At 37.9% G+C, this 22,173-nt stretch overlaps 1 protein-coding gene across 1 annotated transcript in view; it reads left to right on the top strand.

Annotated features, from left to right (window-relative positions):
* BUB1B (BUB1 mitotic checkpoint serine/threonine kinase B) overlaps positions 1-15,087 on the top strand; it is a 47,710-nt gene extending 32,623 nt beyond the window's left edge. Inside the window, exons 15-23 of the mRNA XM_004687924.2 lie at positions 797-1,059; positions 3,039-3,172; positions 3,441-3,581; positions 3,884-3,984; positions 6,179-6,328; positions 7,991-8,133; positions 11,804-11,975; positions 12,758-12,864; positions 14,530-15,087. Of these exons, the coding sequence (XP_004687981.1) occupies positions 797-1,059; positions 3,039-3,172; positions 3,441-3,581; positions 3,884-3,984; positions 6,179-6,328; positions 7,991-8,133; positions 11,804-11,975; positions 12,758-12,864; positions 14,530-14,761 (1,443 nt within the window). The 3' untranslated portion in view covers positions 14,762-15,087. The remainder of the gene's footprint in view (positions 1-796; positions 1,060-3,038; positions 3,173-3,440; positions 3,582-3,883; positions 3,985-6,178; positions 6,329-7,990; positions 8,134-11,803; positions 11,976-12,757; positions 12,865-14,529) is intronic.
* Positions 15,088-22,173: the final 7,086 nt, after the last annotated feature.

Below are 22,173 nucleotides of genomic sequence, written 5' to 3'. Positions count from 1 at the left end.
TTTTAGAAGATTTATTTATTTATTCATACAGAACTGGGGTACAGGCCAGAGATGCGGAGGGTGAGAGGATTCACCAGAGACAGAGCGGGGAGCAGAACAGGCAGATCGACGAAGTACACTGCTGAGGGGAGCAGCGGGCGGGTCAGGAGAGGTCTGCCACGCCATGTGGTCACCTCCGGGGCAGGCGGGAATCGAACTCATGTGGAAGCGGCTTTAGATTCTCAGTGCTGTGCTTTAACCCGCTGCGCCACCAGGGAGGGCCAAATCTTACAAAATTTTTAACTATATTTATTAGTTCTAGTTGCCCCTCTCACCTCCATTCACTAATGTTGTGTCAAAAATTAACAGTTTATATCAAATGGGTAATGGTCTTGAAAATAAGTAATATCTACAAGGGTTAAATGAAATAAGCACTTTTATATAAAATAGATAAGACTTAAATCCTAGGAGGTAGCAAATTATCAGAACATTTCCCAAAGTTAGAAGAGAAATGGTATTAGTGCTCTAGTTCTAGATAAAATTGGTTGGGAGGGGTAAGGGTAATCTAGTATTTTTCCTTTGTATGGAGGATCCGCATATGTTTTTTGATAAGATATAGTTTGCTGTTCCCATGATATAAAACCTTTTCCTCAAATGTTAAGATGTGCTTTTTAAAGCTGTCTTTCCCCCAGAGATTCCAATATGCTTTTTTGTGTACCCTATGTTGAAAATAATTAATGTGTGTGAGTAAAAACAATACACTATTGATATGCTCTTTAAAATATTTCAGCTAAACTTTATGTGCTTTCTATTTCAGGATGAATTTACAGGAATTGAACCCATGAGTGAAGATGCTATTATCACAGGTTTTCGGAATGTAACTATTTGTCCTAATCCAGAAGACACTTGTGACTTTGCTAGAGCAGCTCATTTTGTATCCACTCCATTTCATGAGATAATACCCTTGAAGGATCTCCCTTCTGATCCTGAGGAACAGGATCTAGATATGAAGACCTCGGAGGATCAGCAGACTGCTCAAGGCACTATATACAATCCAACTCTCAGCATCAAGAAACTGAGGTGATTAATGATTGTAGGTGGCAGAAGCTAGAGTGTCTGAGTACTTTCTTACTCAGTCTGTGCTTGTCAGAGCAGTTACTAAGCTCTTCCTATCAGTCTAGTTGTGTGCTGAATGCTTTACTTGACTCCCTCAGGTAGTGTCACAAAGATTTGGTATTTGATTTGAATATGAGGCATTAAGAAGTAAATTTTAAAGGTTATGAAACTAAGAAACTCTAGAGAATTACGCTATCTTTGCAGAAACTGGCAAAGAATACCTCATTTGGAGAGGTAGTTTTCCTTTATTTTGAGTTTAACTGACTTGATAACTGGCCAACAAGCATATGAAAGAATGTTCAACATCACTTATAATAAGGGAGATGCAAATTAAAACCACAATGAGATACCACCTCACACCAGTGAGAATGGCACATCTTCAAACAACTAGCAACAACAAATGTTGGCGAGGATGTGGAGAAAAAGGATCGCTCCTGCTCTACTGGTGGGAATGCAAACTAGTACAACCACTATGGAAAACTGGAGGTTCCTCACACTGCTAAACATGGAGCTTCCATATGACACAGCAATCCCACTCCTAGGTATCTCCCAAAAAAACACAAAAACATTGATTCAGAAAAACACCTACATCCCCATGTTTATTGCTGCTTTATTTGTAATAGGAAAGACATGGAATCAACCCAAATGCCCAAAAGTAGATGTGGTAAATATATACAATGGAATATTACTCAGCAATAGAAAAAAGATAAGCTCATGCCTTTTTGCAGCAACATGGATGGAGCTGGAAGGGATCATGCTTAGCGAAATAAGCTAGCAAGAGAAAAAAATGCTGGATGGTTTCACTCATAGCAGGAGCATAAAGGATTGGGGGGTGGGGAATAATGAACAACTATGTATCAGAGACATTTGATGGAGTTGGAGAGAGGAATGGGATCAAAAATAGGAGTGGGGGGAGGGAAGTGCACTGGACTGTGGTGATAGCACACAGGTGATTTGGTGATGGGAAGCCCACAGGGATTACAACGGAGATGGAAAAAGGCACAAAATTATGTAAAAATAAACTTATTTTTAAAAAATAACTTGATAACTAATTTCAGATTTGCAACTAAAAATATATGTTTTTAAAACTATATCTTTTGTCAGGTGGAAATGAATTAAGAATAAGTTTAAGGAATGGCATAGAGACCCAAGAACTAAGTCTCCTAATTTATCCAACTTAAACTAATTCTAGTTTTAGGAATATTCTTTACTGTGCCAATTTGTGCTTTAAAAGCTACATTTCAGGCCTTCCCTGGTAACGCAGTGGATTAAAGCACAGCACTAAGAAGCTAAAGCCACTTCAGCATGAGTTCGATCCCTGCCCTGGAGGTGACCCACATAGCATGGCAGACCTTTCCTGGCCTGCCTACTGCTCCCCTCAGCAGTGTTCTTCATTAGTTGGCCTGTTCTGCTCCCCACTCTGTCTCTGGTGAATCTTCTCGCCATCCCTGCACCTCTGGCCTGTACCCCAGTTCTATATGCATAAATAAATAATTTTTTTTAAAAGCTACATTTCAAGCTTTTTTCAATAACAAACTTTTAATCACATTTGCTAGCAGATAACTTGCCTTGAGTGATTTTGAATTCCCTTTTTCTTTCTTGACCTTTTCTTATGAAGAGAAAGAAGTCCAGAGAAGGGAGAAAAGGGGTAAAAGGTATATATCTTAGTGTTTTTCAGTAATATAGAATAATACACAGTATTCATTTACTATAGATTAGTTAAGTAAAACATAAAATCAGGAAGTAGGTACTAGACATTGCTTGTCAGTCATGGTAGATAGAATTACCTAGATTCTGTTATGAATCTATTTCTGTTTTGGGAAAATAATGGGCTTTTAAAATGAGAGTGTTGAATATCAAGCCATATTATAACAAGAAAAGTTAATGACTATTATTTCTCCGAGGACTGACTCAGAGAAATTGAGATTTGTATTTTCTTTCAGCCCAATTATTGAAGACAGTCGTGAAGCAACACACTCTTCTGGGTACTCTGGATCTTCTACTTCAGTTACAAGCACTTCCTCCATCAAGTGTCTTCAAATTCCTGAGAAACTGGAGCTTACTAATGAGACTGCAGGTAGGGTCTTATGCTATCACTGCAAACAAGCAAGTACATCCATGTCTGGTGAACACTTTATCTCATCAAATTGAGATGTTTGCTTTAATTTCTAGAAAAATTGGCTATCAATGATTATGAATTTTTAGCAGAGTTAGTGTTAACTGAACACAATATCATAAAGACCTGAGATAGATGAGTGGTTAACATTGTACAATAATGATTTCTTTCTCCTTTCCTCTCTGTTAAAGTATCCATCTTTGGTGTTTGTTTTTAACTTTTCCCCCAGACAACCCTACTCAATCACCTTGGTGTTCACAGTATCGAGTACAGTTACTAAAATCCTTACCAGAGCTGACTGCTGCTGCAGAATTTTTTATAGAAGACAAACCAATGCCTAAGTTGGAAATAGGGAAGGAAATTGAATTAGGTGAGTATCACTTGTGTCCTTTTGTGTATGACAAAGTACAGTAAGTGACTCTGTGTCCTTGATGCTTGAGTGTTATAAATATTTCCAGATTGTAAGAAATAGCACTATAGAAGTTGAGCTTTTGGTAAGCTCATATCCCAGTTACAATAGGAATTCTATCCCTCTTTCATTTTTTAATAAGTGATTTTACAGGTATTTCTAGATTCTACTTACTGGCAGATATAAAGCAGCACTTAAGCTATGAAATCCTAGGTTATATTTGTTCACAGTGATGTTTAAATGGAATCAAATGTTCTCAACAGGTAATGAAGATTATTGCATTAAACAAGAATACCTAGTATGTGAAGATTACAAATTATTCTGGGTGACGCCAAGAAATTCTGCAGAATTAACTATAATAAAGGTAGGACTGATTCTTTGTAATTTCAATTATCTTGCCTATAATGGTGTGCTGAAGCAGTAACTGACCCCAACAATACCATAAAACCCTTCTAACAATCTGTCTGTAAGCTGCTTTTTTCATCTTACAGAAGCCACTCATCAGGTTAAACCAACACCAAATATCAAAAGTGAGAGGCTACTGTATATATGTCTTAATATGTCCAAAAAATTTTAAGTTTCATCAATTTTACCATTTTGAGGGAATCTCTTCAGAAATGTCTGGCTTGCACTAATCTGCACAAGTTACACTCTAGATTTCTTTCTCTCACATTCACACACACACACGCAAACACACACAGTATCACTTTTTCTATTCTTTTATCATTCTAGGGGTTGGAAGTATGAAATGCCCCCTGTTTCTTGTATCACATTTTTTCTTTTCTTGATTTAAGTGCTGTTTTTGGTAGCTGCTAAGAAAGGTTGCATAGGATGTAAATATTTTGAAACCTTTAATGTCAGAAAATTTTTTATTTCACATCTTTATTTGGTTGGTGGTTTGGCTTGATGTTAGACTACTAGGTTCAAAATTTTTTTTCCTTTGAATTTTGAAGATGAACTTCATTATCTTGGTTTCTACCCTTGCTTTTAAAATCTATTGCCATTCTTTGTGAGATTTTTTTTTCTGTTCTTTGTAGGATCTTATATTTCCCCCAATAGTCTGAAATATCACAATTACATGCTTTCATTATAGTCTGTTGTCAGTGTGCTAGGCATTCAGTGGTTATTTCATTCTGTAAACTCCTTCAGTTCTGAGAAATTTTCTTAAGAGATAAAGTTCTTCACCTCAGTCTTCTTAGTTCTGTCATTGTAAAATGCCTTTTATTAGGCTATGGGATCTTCTGGACAGATCCTTTAAAAGTCTTACCCTTGCCTTCCTCCTATTTTCTATCTTTTTGTTTTGCTTTCTGGAAAATGTTTTTTCAAATTTATTTTCAGTCTTTGTACTGGGTTTTTCATTTCATCATGTATCTAATTTGCAAAAGTTCTTTTTTAGTCTCAGAATTTTCTTTGTGGCATCTATTCATTTCAAAAAAAGAATATTCCTTACCTCTGAACATATTAGTGGTGCTTTAAATTTTTTTTTGCATTATCTGTTTCCTTTTGTTTATTTTGATATCTTTCATATCACAGGCTTTCTTCATGTCTTTGGCTCTCTACTCATTATTAAGCATGGAACTCTAAAAGCTAATTGACAGTTCTTTGTATGGGGTTGGGAGGACCTTATAGCTATGGGTCTCACTATAGGATGAGCTTCTTGACCACTTTATTGGAAAACCCCCAGTCTTTAGGTCTTTTCTTAAAGTAATCAAATCCTTTTGAGAAAAAATTTAATTTCCTGAATAAATAATCTAAGTCTGACTGCTAGGTTTCTGAAATCTGAGTGGGAAATTCATCTGGACAATTGGAGGGTATTGTAAGGTGTATCTCAACATTTGTTACATAAATTTTCTAAAGGTGTTATTCACACCTTCAGCAGCGTCCTCCAGTCCAGAATACCTCAGTTACATGTTTTCTAAGACTGAATGGGATGGGAAAGGGAGTTGCTAGCTCAGCTACAGCAGCACTACAGGCATCTGGAATCTAATTACTCTTTAATAGGGTTCAGCCACTTCTGCTCTAGCTCTGCTTTTACTTTTCTATAGTTGGTGTGGCCCTCCCTGGTGGCGCAGCAGTAAGAAGCTAAAGCCACTTCAGCATGAGTTCAATTCCCGCCATCCCCGGAGGTGACCACATGGCGTGGCAGACCTCTCCTGGCCTGCCCGCTGCTCCCTCAGCAGTGTACTTCATCAATCTTCCTGTTCTGCTCCCTGCTCTGTGTGTGGTGAATCCTCTCACCGTCGCTGCACCTCTGGCCTATACCCCAGTTCTGTATGCATAAATAAATCTTTAAAAAAAAAAAAAAAAAACTTCAGTTGCTATCAACTTTCTCCACTATTAGAATCAACTTTTCTTGAATTATTATCTCATTGTTTTCTATCCAGGTTCTAGAATTTGTTGCTGATGATGTGTCTTTTGTTGCAGATTTAAGCCTTTTAAAATAGCCCTATACAGTTATTTCTGTTCTGGTTTTGAAAGGGCTAGCGTAAATGTTTTCAGTCTTCAACTATAGTCATAGATTCTAATTGCTTTTATTTTTCAAATATAATTTCTTACAGGTGTCATCTCAACCTGTTCCATGGGACTTTTATATCAACTGCAAATTAAAGGAACGTTTAAATGAGGAATGTGATCATATTTGCAACTGTTATCAGTACCAGGATGGCTACATTATTTGGCATCAATATATAAACTGCTTCACTCTTCAGGTTTGCAATTAATATAAAAACATATATTTAAGTTCTTCAAGTAGAGAGATTTGTGCTCTATTTTGCAAAGGTATCTAGTACAGAACTTTCTAGAAATACAAATTAAAAACACTGATTTTTTTCCCCCTGAGTTATTTTGACTAAGAATCTCTATGGTGCTTTTAAAAATTATTTCTTATGCCAATTTTCTAATATATGAAAGTGGACAGAATTGTGCGGTGATCCAGTTATCTAATTAGGGTCATCATCAGCTCATGGCCTCCTGTCTTAAATTCTCAATATAGTAATTCCAGTATCCACACCATGTCTAGTTTTGATACTTGGTATGTGTTGTAGTTCTTTATTGATATCCTTTTTTTTTTCTTTTTTTAAGATTTTTTTTTAAGAATACAAGAACTGGGGCACAAACCAGAGGCACAGAGGAGTGGGGTGAGAGGATTCACCAGAGACAGAGTGGGGAGCAGAACAGGCAGATGTACTGAAATACACCGCTGAGGGGGGAGCAACAGGGGGGTCAGGAGATGTCTAGATACTACGTGCCAAGTTGAAGGAACTACTGTAAATAGACCTTTGGTATTTGGGTAATATTGTGGGGGGGGAGAAAAAAAGATGTACAGTTGTCCTGATTTATAGTGAGTCTATGCCTCTGGATTATGAACTTCACAACTATTTCTGGTTTTTACTCACCATCCCTCCCTATGTAATGAGATAGAATGGCCAGAGTGGGCTAGATTTGGGTATTTTCCTTCTCCAGATTAGGTAGGCTTTGCTAACATCCATCAGGTTAAGCTCTGGTTAATAAGTTCCCCCCAAGAGCAGACCTTGTTGAGTCTGGCAAATTTCAAAATTGTTCCTTCTCACTCTCCGAATGTTGGCAGAAGATTCTTCTCCAACATTTACTTTTGAGAACTCTAACTCCTAGAGAAATAGTGTGTCTCCTTCCATGACTAGGTCCCCCTGGAGTTTTCAACTCTCAGACGTTCCACAGTGAGCCTCCAGTAATTTGTCAGCTAGATAAAGTTCAGGTTTTCTTACCTTGGCATTGGTTCCTGCCGTGGCTTTTGCTCATTAATCTTCTCCATTAAGCTGTAACTCTGTATTTGCCTGTCTCTTCAGTCTTGGGGTCAGCATTTTGCCTTGCATCCTCACCTACAAGAGTTGATTTTTCAGTGTCTTTAGCTTTTTTACTTGTTAAAACATAGTGAACACTTCCAACTCTCTTATACAAGGACTGGGAACTGGAAGTCATAGGTCTATTTTTACCGCTCTTGTTTTATTTGCACACACACACACACACACACATACGATATTTTCAGATTCCAAACACAATATATCATTTTGTTCTTTGAAATGTTAAGAAGGTTTTGTTGTGTATTTTGATAATTATGGATTTTCGAAAATGGTTGGAATGAAGATGTTTAAGACTACCATTTATAGAGCACCTGTTATGGGGCAGGCTTTTCTTTGATAACTTTCATCCATTTTTTCATTAAATTTTACAGTTTTATAGGAAAGCAGTATTAAAGCTGGGAGAAAACACCCAAGTTACAAGGGCACCCACATTCTAGTAGAGAACAAGGAAGAATATGAAACAGCAATTAGCAAGATTTTGGGTATAAGAACAGCCACCCCAACTTAAATTTTCCTTTCTTCTATTTATAGGATCTTCTTCAACACAGTGAACTTATTACTCATGAAATGACAATGTTGATTATTTATAACCTTTTAACAATAGTGGAAAAACTACACAAAGCAGAAATAGTTCATGGTGATTTGAGTCCAAGAAGTCTGATTCTTAGAAACAGGTTGGTACTTTATATCCCCTTATAATTCATCTTTCTCTTAAAATATACATAGTTGCCATTTCTTTTGCCTTTTTTTTTAAAGGTTTATATATTTATGAATATTAAGAACATGAGTACAGGCCAGAGGTGCAGAAGGGAAGGTGAAAGAACTCACCAGAGACAGACCGGGGAGCAGTTCAGGCAGGTAGACTGAAACACACTGCTGAAGGGAGCAGAGGGGAAGACAGAGGAGGTCTGCACCATGGGGGTCAGCATCCTGCTCTGAGCTCGAATTTGTGCTGCAATGGCTGCAGACAGCTTCACAGTGCTGTGTTTTAACCCCTTGCACCACCAGGGAGGGCACTAAATACCATAAATACCATATTGATGAACAAAATATGATAAGAGAACATTTGCTACTTAAAAGTTATTGGAAATAGTTAAAAGGATTCAAAGGAAAAAAATTAGAAAAGTACATTCATTCAGAAAAAAAGAACCACTCTGAATATTGTGATAATCCTGTCAAGAAGATATATACTTAAGGGATGTGAACTAGAACGCTTAGATTTTTTCTTGGGGGTGGGAGGGCATTTCAGATCTACTAAGGATGCTAGCAAAACTGAAGTTTTTCTTCATTTTTGTAGACCAAAGTTCAAGTTAGACCAAATTGAGGTAATTCCCACAAGAAATGGGTACAGCCACAGTGTAAATGCAACTGTAACAAGAAGTGGGGCTTAGTGTTCAAATTAAACCCAGTTTAGCCATCGTTTTCAAAGGATGAGTGCAGGGCAGGAAATAAAAAATGAAGCCCAAGTACAAAGAACTAAAAAAACATAAAGCATTTGAGATATGAACAAGGAAAAGACAGAACTTGATTTTTGTTTTATGAAAAGTAGAAAGGACTAGCATATCCTTTTAGTGATCATTGATCTCATAGCATTCGAATAAAGCAGTCGCATTTGAAAATGCTTTGTCTGCCCCAACCCTGTGTCTTGGGGAAATAGTTAACTTTCTCTGAGGTCGTTGGTATACACAAGTAGTTGCAGCCATTCTCACCTGACCTACTTAGTCTGTAACAGAAAACTGCATTAGGTGAAATCATATTTGGCATGAAAATTAAAAGAACCCTCAATGTATTTCTGCAGTTATAATCAAAATGACTAGAAGATCCCACCTTCTTTCCTGACATAGAGTCCCAAGGGCTTCCCTAGGCATAATATCACTGCATTTCTCATCCAGGGCATCATAGGTAATTTGAATAAGACAGTTATATACAAGTCTATCCCAAGCATTTTAGGATATTTACAACTCTTGTCCCCTACAATTCCTCCCCATCCAATTAAATATAAGTTATGTACCCCCCACCATTGTGACAACCAAAAATTCCTCCATGTATTTCCAAATATGAGAGCCTCTGGTATAGTTTTGATTTTCACCCTATTTTACAATATCAATAGTTCAAAGATAGTGCTGGAGTCCCCAGGGCCATGAAAGTTTAATCAAAGGGGTTTTCTAAGCATTTTTAAGATTTGGCATATAGAGCCATGCATTCAAACATTCCTTCTGTCAGTGATCAGAGGACTCTGGGAAAGCAGTATTCAAGGGACATTGCCTTTAATTTTGTAGCAGTTTAACCAAATTAGAAGGGAAGTTTTGTAGAGATTCACAAGGAATTAAAAGAACATTTTTAAATCATTGATTTTTTTTTTAATTTTTCCATACCTTACCAACCCTATTCTTTTTTTTTTTTTTAAAGATTTATTTATTTGTGCATACAGAACTGGGGTACAGGCCAGAGGCTCAGGAGCAGCGAGAGGCTTCACCAGAGACAGAGTGGGGAGCAGAACAGGCAGATCAACGAAGTACACTGCTGAGGGGAGCAGCGGGTGGGTCAGGAGAGGTCTGCCACGCCATGTGGTCACCTCCGGGGCAGGCGGGAATCGAACTCATGCAGAAGCGGCTTTAGATTCTCAGTGCTGTGCTTTAACCTGCTGCACCACCAGGGAGGGCCTTTAAATCATTTAATGCAGTTTCCATATGTATTTTTTAAAGATTTATTTTTAATATAGTTATGCATACAAGAACTGGGGTGTAGGCCAGCAGTCCAGGGGGTGAGCATATTCACCAGAGACAGAGTGGGGAGCAGAATAGGCACTACTGAAAAATACACTCTTGAGGACCCTCCCTGGTCATGCAGTGGGTTAAAGCTCAGCACTATGAAGCTAGCCACAGCCTCTTCAGCACTGCTTCATCTGAGTTTGCTCCTCAGCTAGGGAAGTGACCCACATGGCATAGCAGACTTCTCCAGTGTTGTCTGCTGCTCCCCTCGGCAGAGTATTTCCTAAGTCAGCCTGTTCTGCTCCCCACTCTGACCCTGGTGAATCCTCTCACCGCCCCTGCACACACCTCTGGCCTGTACTCCAGTTATATATGCATAAATACATTTTTTTTAAAAACACCATTATTTAGAGTGTTTTAGTTACACTCTGGGAAGGAGAATTCTGAACAACACTTGGAAAACCTTACCTATTAAATAAAAATCTGTGTCACTGGCCCTTCCTAGTGGTGCAGTGGGTTAGGACATAGCACTGCAAGCGAGCTGCAGCCACTTCAGTGCAAGTTCAATCCCCAGCCCTGGAGGTGATCCAGTTGGTGTGGCAGACCTCTTCTGACCCGCCTGCTGCTCCCCTCAGCAGTGTACTTCGTCAATCTGCCTGTCCTGCTCCCTACTCTGTCTCTGGTGAATGGTCTCACCACCCCTTCACCTCTGGCCTATACCCCAGTTCTGTATGAATAAATAAATAAATCTTTTTTAAAAAATCTGTGACACATTAAAGATTTAACTGCCTCCATCACAATTCTTGTCGGTATATAAATCAGCGTTGGTGTATTCAGTACAAGGCAAAGGCCTTGTACCCTCAACTTACCGTACTTTATATAATATAAAAACTTGATCATTGTTCTGTAGTGACTGCACTATTTTGTATATACAACCCTTGAACAACATGGGTTTGCAGTCACTGTCATGCCCCACCACACCCCTGTGTGCTCAAAAGTCTACATATAGCATTTGACTTCCCAAAAATTTAACCAGTAGCCTGCTGTTAACCATAAACCTTACCAATAATATGAACAGATGACTAATACATATTTTGTATGTTACATGTACTATAATCTTACATTAAAATAAGCTAGAGAAAAACTTGAAATCATAAGGAAAAGAAAATACGTCTGTAGTACTGTACTGTATTTATCTCAGTAAAAACCTGTTAAACAGATGAATCATCTGTCAGTATTGACATTAATATTGTTTTAAAACATTTTGTGCTTTGTATCATGTATTACTAACAGTAGACATCAAAAATGAAGATAATGTGAAAAAATTCATATTTATTTATAGGTACAACAATTCATGCATTGATAATATGTATTGAAAAATCTCCAGTATATGTGGACAACTTGTGTTGTTCAAGGGTCAATTGTCTTTGTATCAATAATTTTAACTATTTCCCTAGTTGGAGTGACACTGTTTTTATAGGGCCATTTTCATAACTGACCACTAGAGGGAGCTGTTGGCATAGCTAAGACACACCTGCAGTACCTCTTTTTTTTCTTTATTTTTTTTTAAATACCAGCTCTGCAGCTTTCATGGCCTATTTTTATTATCTCTTTCTCTTAAATCTGGGCTTAGAATCCACGATCCCTATGATTGTAACAAGAACAGTCAAGCTTTGAAGATAGTGGACTTCTCCTACAGTGTCGACCTTAGGGTGCAGCTAGACAATTTCACCCTCAGCGGCTTTCGGACTGTACAGATCCTAGAAGGACAAAAGATCCTGGCTAACTGTTCTTCTCCCTACCAGGTAAGTGTAGAACAAGCCTGGGCAAATATGGAGAGCGTTTCTTAATCTCTTTCTTAGCTAGATAAGCTATAAAAGCTAATGGTTATTCATAATTATCTCTCCTAGAATAGGTGACCTAGTTTTCAAATATCTCCAAGTCAAGGAAAATGTACCATTTTTCTGTCACAACACTGAAGAATATACACATACACGTGCAGACAAATGGCTAACTCAGTAACCTAAGAATCAGGGCCATTTCTACCACTTAAATGTGTGACCTTTTAGAAGTTTTTTTCTGTGATCTGTGTAAAATAAGGATAACAATTAACTCTGTACATTGCAATTGTGTGAGAATTAAATGGAGTAATGTGTTTAGAAAGAATGTTTGGGCAAATGTAAAGTGTTTTATATGGAAGTGTTTTATATGGTATTATATTCCCTTCTGACTCAGCTTTGGATATATGGCATTTGCTGATTGAATGTGTAGCTTAATAAACCTTGAACTGGTCATGTGGACACTTTTAGATAGAGCAAACTCAGTAGATCTACAAACCTAAATTTGACAAGCCAGGTATTTTGTCATCTTCTGTTAAGTGTAATTCCTTGAGTCGACCTTATTGATCAGTTCTATGGGGAGATCAGTTCTATGGAGAGAACTCTATTACAAGGGTAAGGAATAATCTACTAAACTTTGTGTCCTAAGATAAACTTAGTTAAGCACTTTCATATCTTTCAACTTCCTATATATGGCCATGATAGTAGCAGTGAATTATTTTAGCTGATGGTGCTTTTTGTGATTCCAGGTAGATCTGTTTGGTATTGCAGATTTAGCACATTTACTATTGTTCAAGGAACACCTACAGGTCTTCTGGAATGGGTCCCTCTGGAAACTTAGCCAAAATATTTCTGAGTAAGTATTGGTGACTTCAGGGTCTTTGCCCATTCAAACAACTTTCTTTCTCTTGGTTGCTCTCTCTTCCTTGGCAGCCTTAGTTTTCTTAGTCCAAACACTGTGATTCCATCAGAGAATCAGTGGCACACCTAGACTAGGGCAAAGGAATTGTTAATTAAAGATAAGAAACTATTCTGACTTCAGGATGTCATTCTGGACCTAGATGTATCATACAGGCTGCAACTACAGTATGGGAGCCTCTCAGTTTAGAAGTTAATAGAAATATTTCGTGAGAATCATTTTTATAACCAATTAATGTGAATCTTATATCCCTTTTTAATATCTATTGTTAGCAAAAGTTAATAAGCATCTCTTAAAGAAACTTAAATTTCTAAATTACACACTAATTTGGGGCTATTATTTATTTAATGAATGGGTGGAATCAAAGCACAGAACTGAGTTTCCTTGGTGAAAAAGTGAAGTTCTCTTACTAAGAGTTGTTTGTAACCTTAGTACTCCCTCAAGTCTATTCATAAAACTTATTAAATATCCTGTATTCTACTTTAATTTATCGTAGCTAATTACTTTGCAGAATAAGCTTACCAGTCTATCATTTATTGGTATCTTCTTTGGTTAAAAAACAAAGTCGTTGTTGAAGATTTACTCCTTCTCCACTTCCCTCCACCCCCAACAATTTTTTTTTTCTTTAATTCAGAATTTGGCCAGTCTTGTTTGTCTCTAACATCTGCTTTAAAAATAGACTTGAAATGTAAGACAATATGGGATAGATTCATGTATCTCTAGTTGATTGTGGAACTAGATAGAGCTCACAGAAAGAGGAAGGGGTCACTTGGGTTTCTTTCCTTTTTTTTTTTTTTTTTCTTTTTTTTTAAAGATTTATTTATTTGTACATACAGAACTGGGGTACAGGCCAGAGGCTCAGGGGCGGTGAGAGGCTTCACCAGAGACAGAGCGGGGAGTAGAACAGGCAGATCGACGAAGTACACTGCTGAGGGGAGCAGCAGGCAGGTCAGGAGAGGTCTGCCACGCCATGTGGTCACCTCCGGGGCAGGCAGGAATCGAACTCATGCGGAAGTGGCTTTAGCTTCTCAGTGCAGTGCTTTAACCCGCTGCGCCACCAGGGAGGGCCACACTTGGGTTTCTTAATAGCTCTGCCTTCTACAACAATAATAAAGAAGATTCTTCAGCTTTAAAAAAAAAAAGGGTACAAAAATAGACTTAAACAGTAGTCATTTCAATAAAGCTAGGCTTCTGAGAAGATTGTGAAGGTTACATATTACTGAGTGAGGAGAATCTGGGAGCTGTATCCTAACGACTGGAGTTCAGAAAAATTAATGGAGAGGAGACAAAATTCATTGTTCTCCCATTTATAAAGGAGAAGTGCTGCACCTAAATAAAAAGAGGACGCTTACAGATTTAGATACGAGACTTTCCCTGTTAGTGCATTGTGTTTATGGCTTTTCCCACTTTGGTGGTGTTTTGTTTTTTCCCATAATTCCACCCTGCATTTCTAAAGGATTGCTTGAATGATCTCTAACCTTAGACTAGGTCTAGGTATTGCTTTAAATCATCTTGGTGCATAAATGTACCACTGAGCTAAACACAGAAAAATTTCTCTTTTACATGCCTAATCTTGATGGAAATGGTTTTATGTATTTTTAGGCTAAAAGATGGTGAATTGTGGAATAAATTCTTTATGCGGATTCTGAATGCCAGTGATGAGTCCACAGTGTCTGTTTTGAGGGAACTTGCAACAGAAATGAATGGGGTATTTGATACCACATTCCAAAGTCACCTGAACAAAGCTTTATGGAAGGTAGGGAAGTTAATCAGTCCTGGGGCTCTGCTCTTCCAGCAAGATAGGCAATCAAGTCTCTCACAGATCCCTGCCTAAAATCATTGTTGTATTGTGGATCACTGTGTATGCTGTAATTTCACTTAGGACACACTTACATACACTACTAACATTTCTACTTTTTTGGCAGAGGCATATTTGTAAGTAATTGACTTTTTTTGCACAACAATGTACCTACTCTTGACCTTACCAGACTTTAACAAAGAGCTATTTTTTTTTCTAAATGCATTCACTAGAATGGGTACTTTGTTGTCAATTAACACATTTAGCTCTACTTTTCCCTGTAATTTTCTGTATTGTAATTTGTGATATGTACCCTTATGATCACTTTGTATTTTGTAAATAATAAAATAGTATTTGTTAAATTTCTGCTTCTAACATCTCATCTACTCTTTGTAAACTAAAATAACAAGTGATTTGATTTTGCAGACAGAGGCTATATATGATCTCCTAGACTTGTAAAGTTATGAGAGGATTATCAAAAGACAAATAAGCCAACCATTCCTTTAATTTGAAATTTTTCTTAGCGTTGCAAAATGGTTTGTTTTCTTAGAGTTGCAAAATGGTAAATGTTTTCATTTTTCGCCCACCAAACTTAATGGTCTGTTTATATGATCTAGTGTCAGTGATGCTGCTGGTTCACTTGATTAGTTCTGTGACTATTAGAACGGGAAAAAGAGAAAGCTTATGATAATCACCATTCTGTTACGTGGAAATTGCCTTAGGTATGGGCAAGGGTTAACGAAGCGAGGGTTGTTGCTTGCAAGATTTGAAGAAGCAGGAGGTCAGAATAAAAAGGTAACTTTGAAATGTGGAACAAGTTGGGAGGGAATAGATCTAGATGAAATGTTGACCACTAATGGATGATCGAATTATACCTGGCCTAGGAGATAAGGAAGAAAATTGGTAGAAAAGGGCAGTGAAAAGAATATTTCTTATCTAAATATCAAAATTACCAAATTTGTGCCTCTGTTGGTATCTGATTTTTTAATTCCAGCTGTCACTGTTACTGCTCTAGGATTACTGAAAAGCAGAAAATTCTAAGTATATCTACCTAAAAATATTTAAGCATATGTAATTGAAGCACTGAAACATGACTTGGATCTGAAAGATATTCAACTTGGAAATGTTGGCAAAGTACAACATTTCAAATATTTTCACATTTGCCTTTCATAAAACTGATGATGTAAAATTAAATGTCCTTATCTTTTATATATAATCAAGCCCATCTACCCCACTGCATTCCTCATTTTTTAGTCCCCTCTGTTGACATAGAGTTACTTTTCTGAGATTGGACAGTAAATTTAAGATTTATTCTTACAATGGACTTAACCACAATCTACCAAATTCTTCAACAACCTTGACAGCACTCCTGATAAATACTATTTCTTTGGATAAAGCTTGGTTTCTGAGGAAAAAGAGGAGAACCTGAGGGAGCTACTTTATTAGAGAACTTTGGTTGTTTTGCCACTTGCTCCATTTCCCATTCTCTTCAACCCCAACCCTTCTGTGTAAAGGTAAGAAAATAGTACCTGACAAATTGGAACCTGTGATGTCTCAGTTTCTCCTTTCCTAAGCATAAAACCACAAAGCAGGCTCTTTTCCATTCCCCCTTATGCTTATTTTATGCTTGTTTGTCTCAGGAGAAGGAAGCCTGTTTTTTCTGGCAGAAGTTTCAAATGGTTTATTTCTTGTTCTGCTAAGGCAGGAATAGCTTAACAGTGGATCTGAAAAACACATACACAGCTAAGAAGCCAGAATTTTAGTTTTTGTTTGAAAAGAGACCACCAAATGCCTCCCCATTCCCAATGTGTACATCCTATAATCTGTTGTTAGCGCCTTCATCCTCCTATGATTGTTGTAGAGGAAACCTTCACCTAAGTCAAAGTGCTCCAACTGATGCTAAACCTGCGAATCTGAAAATGAAGTTTTCCTCTAGCAGGAGGACTTTAGAAGGATAGTTGAGCCATTATAGCAAGGTAGATAAGAAAGTCTTTCCAAGGATTAGCATGAAGCGCTTCGCAATGACTTGTGTTTAGGCTAAACACAAGTCTGTATTTAAGCAGATATTAAAGAAATGCAGTTTTTTTCTATTGCATCAGAAAATGAATTCTTCCTCCATCTGTACCAACTCTTCCTAGTATGCCAAAATTTATTCTTTCTCCTAAAATTAAGACTTCCCTAGTGAGGAGAGGCTGTTTAAAAAAAAAAAAAATTAATATGGCAAACTTTGGCCTTTGTAAGATTTTTTGTTTCACCAAAGATGCAAGAAGCTATGAATGTTTAACAGGATGAAGGTGGCCTTTCAAATCACTATGGCAAAAGTATGGGTTATTCGGTATCCTAAGATAGAGTTTGAACTGCAGTTCCAGTGCCACCATTTAATCATGTAGCATCTTTGTGCAAATTAGAAAAAGGCCCTCTGGAGGATTCTGTACCTCCTGGTGCACCAAGTCTTGACTGGATTTTCAGCCTGGTGCCATTGTACAATGAATAAATCACACAGCCACATGCAGTAGCCTTGCTTGTTCCAGTGCTTATCCACAAACAATTTTATATAGTTCAGAAAGATTAATATGAAAATATAAAATACTAGATATCTTTGTAGTTTTCTGTCTGATTCACATAAAACCAAGACACAAACAAGGTTGTTATTTATTATGTTAGATAAAAAACATTATCTCAAGTTCTCATAACGGGTCTCCTTTCCTCCACTCACCTCCAGTCATATAACCCTCCCTGTGTACCCATTGCACCCATCACAGAACCAGTGGTCCGTCAGCTTTTTTGTTGTTCTTCAAACATGCCTTCACAACCTTTTTACTTGCTAGTCCTTGTGCCTAGAATGTTCTTTCCCAGATCTTCACACTGGTTACTCCCTTCTAAGTATCTTCTGAAGTCTCTCTACCTTATCCAAGAGGTATTCCCTCACCATTTTGTATAAAGCAACATCCCACACCCACACAGCTGTTACCTTCTATCCCTATTTTACTCTGCTATATCTTTTTCCATTGTGACTATCACCACCCTGTATGTATGTCTGTGTTTCCTATATCCCATTACTAGAACTTAAACTCCTTAATTGAAGGGATGCACTTTGTCTTCAGCATCTAGAGCAGTGCCTAGATAAGTAAAAATAACAAAGTACTTTTTACCTGAAGTACTAAGAACTCTTAAAATAATTGAAAAATAGTAGAAATGGGCTAAGGAACGTGAAAATTTTACCAAAAACATTTTAATGTGAACAAGATTTTCACCCTCATAATTAAGACACGAAATAAATCATTTTTATCATTCACATAGAAACAGTTGGAAATTGAGCTTGTGAAGGTACACTAAACAAGCACTTATATACTGGCTGGAGAGCAAATTTGGTACATTATTAGAGGGGATTTGGCAGCTTTTATTAAATTCATATAGTCCCTTTGGCTACAAAATATTCCCAAGAATGTAAAGACAGTTGCTCGAAAATAAAGTACATTTGTAACAGTTGGCCTCTTTGCTTCTGTAGCTCATGTCCCAAAAGGATATCATTATAGTAGTTCTAGAAATATAGGAGTCCTACAACGAAAGCAAAGGTGGTGTCAGATGTTTCTGTAGACCGCGGGGTATCTGGCTTTGATGCAGTCTGCCAATTTGGCGGGAGCCCTAAGAAATGGCAGAACCTGAGTTAGATCTGAAAGACAAATTCCACACAGTTTTCAATTAAAAAGAAAGCTGAGAAGAAAAAGTGATTGCCTTTGGGAAGCGCACATGGGGTGAATTGAGGAAAGAATGAAGGCTTCTACTTTTCACTTAGTTTCTGAACAATTTGTATTTTCTGGCCATGTACATGTATTACTTTTATATATATATATATATATATATATCTGGGATAAGCTGCACTAAAATTATGGGTCATTTTGTCTTTTCTCTATATTATAAAGAATAAAAAGTTATATGTGATAGCTGTTTTTTAAGGTGAAATTTTAAACACTTTATCAAATATCAAAATGATTGATTTGGAATTGAATGAAAATTTTAAATCATTGAAGATAATATATAAAATATTTTTAGTGTGCTAAAATTCATGCATGTTCAAATGTTTTGTAATGTTTCTACTTAAGTTGTGCCACAACTACCTATGTCTGAAGAAGGGATGTGAATTACATAAAACAAGACTTTGAAATAAGACATTTTATGGCTTTCCTATAAAAACTTAAGTTTCTACAAAGTGACATTGTATGATTAAAAATGGAGCAATGATGAACATAAGCTGTTCTTCTATAATCCGATATTTTTTTAATCACCGAAAAATAAAACTACTAGCAATCTTTTTCCTTAAAGGCTCCTGCATCATACTTTTGACTGCTGAATAGTATTTGGCCATATGTTTAAGTTCACCTCTCTGTGGGAAATGGTGGTTGCCCAAACTCAGAGAATTAAAATATTAGAAAAGAGCAGTCACGATTTCAAAACTAGTTGTCTTGGGCCATTGGTGAGAGGGGAAAAAAATTGACTGTAGGACCTGGAATTAATCTCATTTTCACTGTGTCACTTTGTTTCTTTAACCTTCTGTTAGACTTGATTGCTGACCTTACATTGTGATACACTTCATTGTCCTATTTACTCCTTTCAAAATTAAATGTTATTTTCATAGGTGTTATTATTCCATCTAACTGTGTACTTTATTTTCCATGTGTGTTTAATTCAGCCTCACATTCATCTGAGAAAGTTGTGTGAATCAGTGTGTGCTGCAGTATGGAAGTAGCTTAATCTTACTGGTGTGGTCATATGATGCATTTTTTTTTTTATTTCTTCAATCCTACAATTAGCAAAGTGAGGGTGGCTTTTCATAAGAAACAAATACACATTAAAATCTGAACAAAATGATGAACATATATTTGTTTGCTTTTGCATTTTTTTTTATAAGAGAAGTCCTGATAGTTTTTTTTTTAAAGATTTATTTATTTGTGCATACAGAACTGGGGTACAGGCCAGAGGCTCAGGGGCGGCGAGAGGCTTCACCAGAGACAGAGTGGGGAGCAGAACAGGCAGATCGACGAAGTACACTGCTGAGGGGAGCAGCAGGCGGGTCAGGAGAGGTCTGCCACGCCATGTGGTCACCTCCGGGGCAGGCGGGAATCGAACTCATGCGGAAGCGGCTTTAGATTCTCAGTGCTGTGCTTTAACCCGCTGAGCCACCAGGGAGGGCCTGCTTTTGCATTTTTAAAAATGATACTGAAAAAAATCTGGTAACAGTAGAATCAAGTGATAAAAATATTGAAAAGGATGACATATGAAGCTACACTGAGATTGGCTCATTCAAGGAAGTGTGACGAAGAGTAAGCAGATGTCTGGTACTACGGAGTCAAGGAGTCCCACCAAAAAGGAGGTCAGGTGGGCAGAAATATGACCAAGGCAGAGTAGAGTTTATATATAACTAGAGTTAACAGTATCGCAAGGAGATAAGTTGTACCTCAGCATTGCACAGGAAAGGAAGCTATTTGCTCAGGATTCACCCAGGCGGGCACATCTATAACCTAGTATGTGAAACAGTGGTCAAGGTTCATGCTGTAGGCCACGTGGGGCGGCCTCAGATGTGTTTCCTATGCAGTTCCCCTACTGCATTATATTATTAATTGCCTAGGCAGGTACGTGTTCATGCCTTACCTCTAATTCAGCTAATTCAGGTGAACTCTTTGAGACAATATCTGTCTTTTTTTTAATCTGTGTGTCTTTTTATGCCCTACTTACAACTTGCATGTGGTGTTCACATTGTAAGCGATCAAGTTCAAAGGTGAAGGTCCTGCTAGAACCTCCTTAGTATTGAGATGTCTCTGCCTGTGGTACCAGACCAAACACTAGCATGATGGTTTAGAGTGACAACTTATCTCTGAACCAGCGTCCTCACTCATAAAATGAGGATAAGTGTCTTTATCTGGGTATCTGCTTTAAAGAGTATTGAGAAATAAACTTTTCAGTAAAGCTACTTGTGGGTGTTTGTATTGACTTCTGATCTAAATGATCATAGGTCCTCTGGAAACCTCTTAGGTAAACTGGGATCTTTGTTAGTTGGATTGGAGCTTTGCTGTCTTATGAATAGGCATTGCAGAGCACAGCTACATCTATAATTTAAAAGTAAGTGAAAGACCTGGTATTCTGTAGACACCTGGTATTCTGTAATCTGAAAATAAGAGGAAATGGATTGTTGCATTTGGACTGTCTGGGGAACAAATATTTGTTCTTAAATCTCTAGATCAGCCAAGTACCAAGGTCTGAGGAGGTCCATTTGGGTCCCAGTCTTCACATGGCCATTTCAGTCTAAAGGGTCTTCTCTGCTGCTTCTGTGCCATGGATAGGCAGGTTCTTGCTGTCCGTGCTGCTGGGAAGGTGGAGTGCAACTCCCTCGCCTCCAGCCACCCACGGTGCATCTCCCCCCAGCCAGACACTAGTCTTTTCATGAGACTTCCTGCTAGTAGTTAGGCTTTTAGGATCATTTCTTTTTTATGCTGTCCTACATCCTCCTGAACCAACGGATAAAAGGTAACCACTCGATTAATAGAAAAAAGAAGGGGAATATATAATCGGGAACCTGGGCTCAGACACCAGGTCTCACCAATTGCTTGATCAGTGTAAGTCAATGTGCCCTTGTTTCCCTGATCTGTGAACGAGTGACAATGGCTCCTACCCCAAAGGGCTATTATGAGAACTAAAAACACAACTATGGTTGCTGAACACGAAGTTCCTTAACAGCAAGCAGCGGTTTCGTTTGTGTCCCCAGCAGCCAGCCCACAGCCGCCTCACAGGAACCAGTCAGAGCTGGTGTAATCCATTGCGGAATCTAAGCCATGATTGAGATGCCTCACATTCTTACTCACTCAGGCCTCCAGCTGCAGCCTGTTGACTCCTGTTTTACTCTGTTAAAACGTGTTCATTTGCCCACTCCAGGGCAGCAAATAACTTCTTGGAATGTGTCAGTGAAGATTAGCCAATCAGTATTTATTAAGCTCGACTGGGGCTCAACGTTAGTGACAGGCACCACGAAGGATATAAAGAAATGTAATGCATGCTCATTTCCTTCAGGGAATTGATAATTTAGAGAAAAGGGATATTACAGGTTAAAAGCCAAGGGAATATCAAGAGAAATAAGTCAGACATCTCAAGATAAGCCGTGACTGAGCCAAAGGAGCAGAAAGTAGGTACTTGAAAACTCAAGGGACTTGGGAGCCATGTGGGTGGAATGACCTGGAAGCCTTATGTCATAGCAGGGGGAGAGCTTTCTTGTAGTCTTCAACTGTAAAAATCAGAACAGTAGTCCAAAATATCAGTAATTCTTGGAGGGAACTAAGTGATTTCTACCTTTCTAATCTGCTATCCTCAGCATGTTAACTTTGGCCTAACGCTAGTCCCCTTATAGGGACCAAGTTCACTACCACAGTTCCAACTCAATAACTTGAAGCAGTGCAAGA

The sequence above is a fragment of the Condylura cristata genome, unplaced genomic scaffold, assembly GCF_000260355.1.
Source record: "Condylura cristata isolate star-nosed mole 26May11 unplaced genomic scaffold, ConCri1.0 scaffold00023, whole genome shotgun sequence".
NCBI classification, from domain to species: domain Eukaryota; kingdom Metazoa; phylum Chordata; class Mammalia; order Eulipotyphla; family Talpidae; genus Condylura; species Condylura cristata.
The sequence above is the reverse complement of the archived record's forward strand: the minus strand, read 5'-3'. Positions and strand labels throughout refer to the sequence as shown.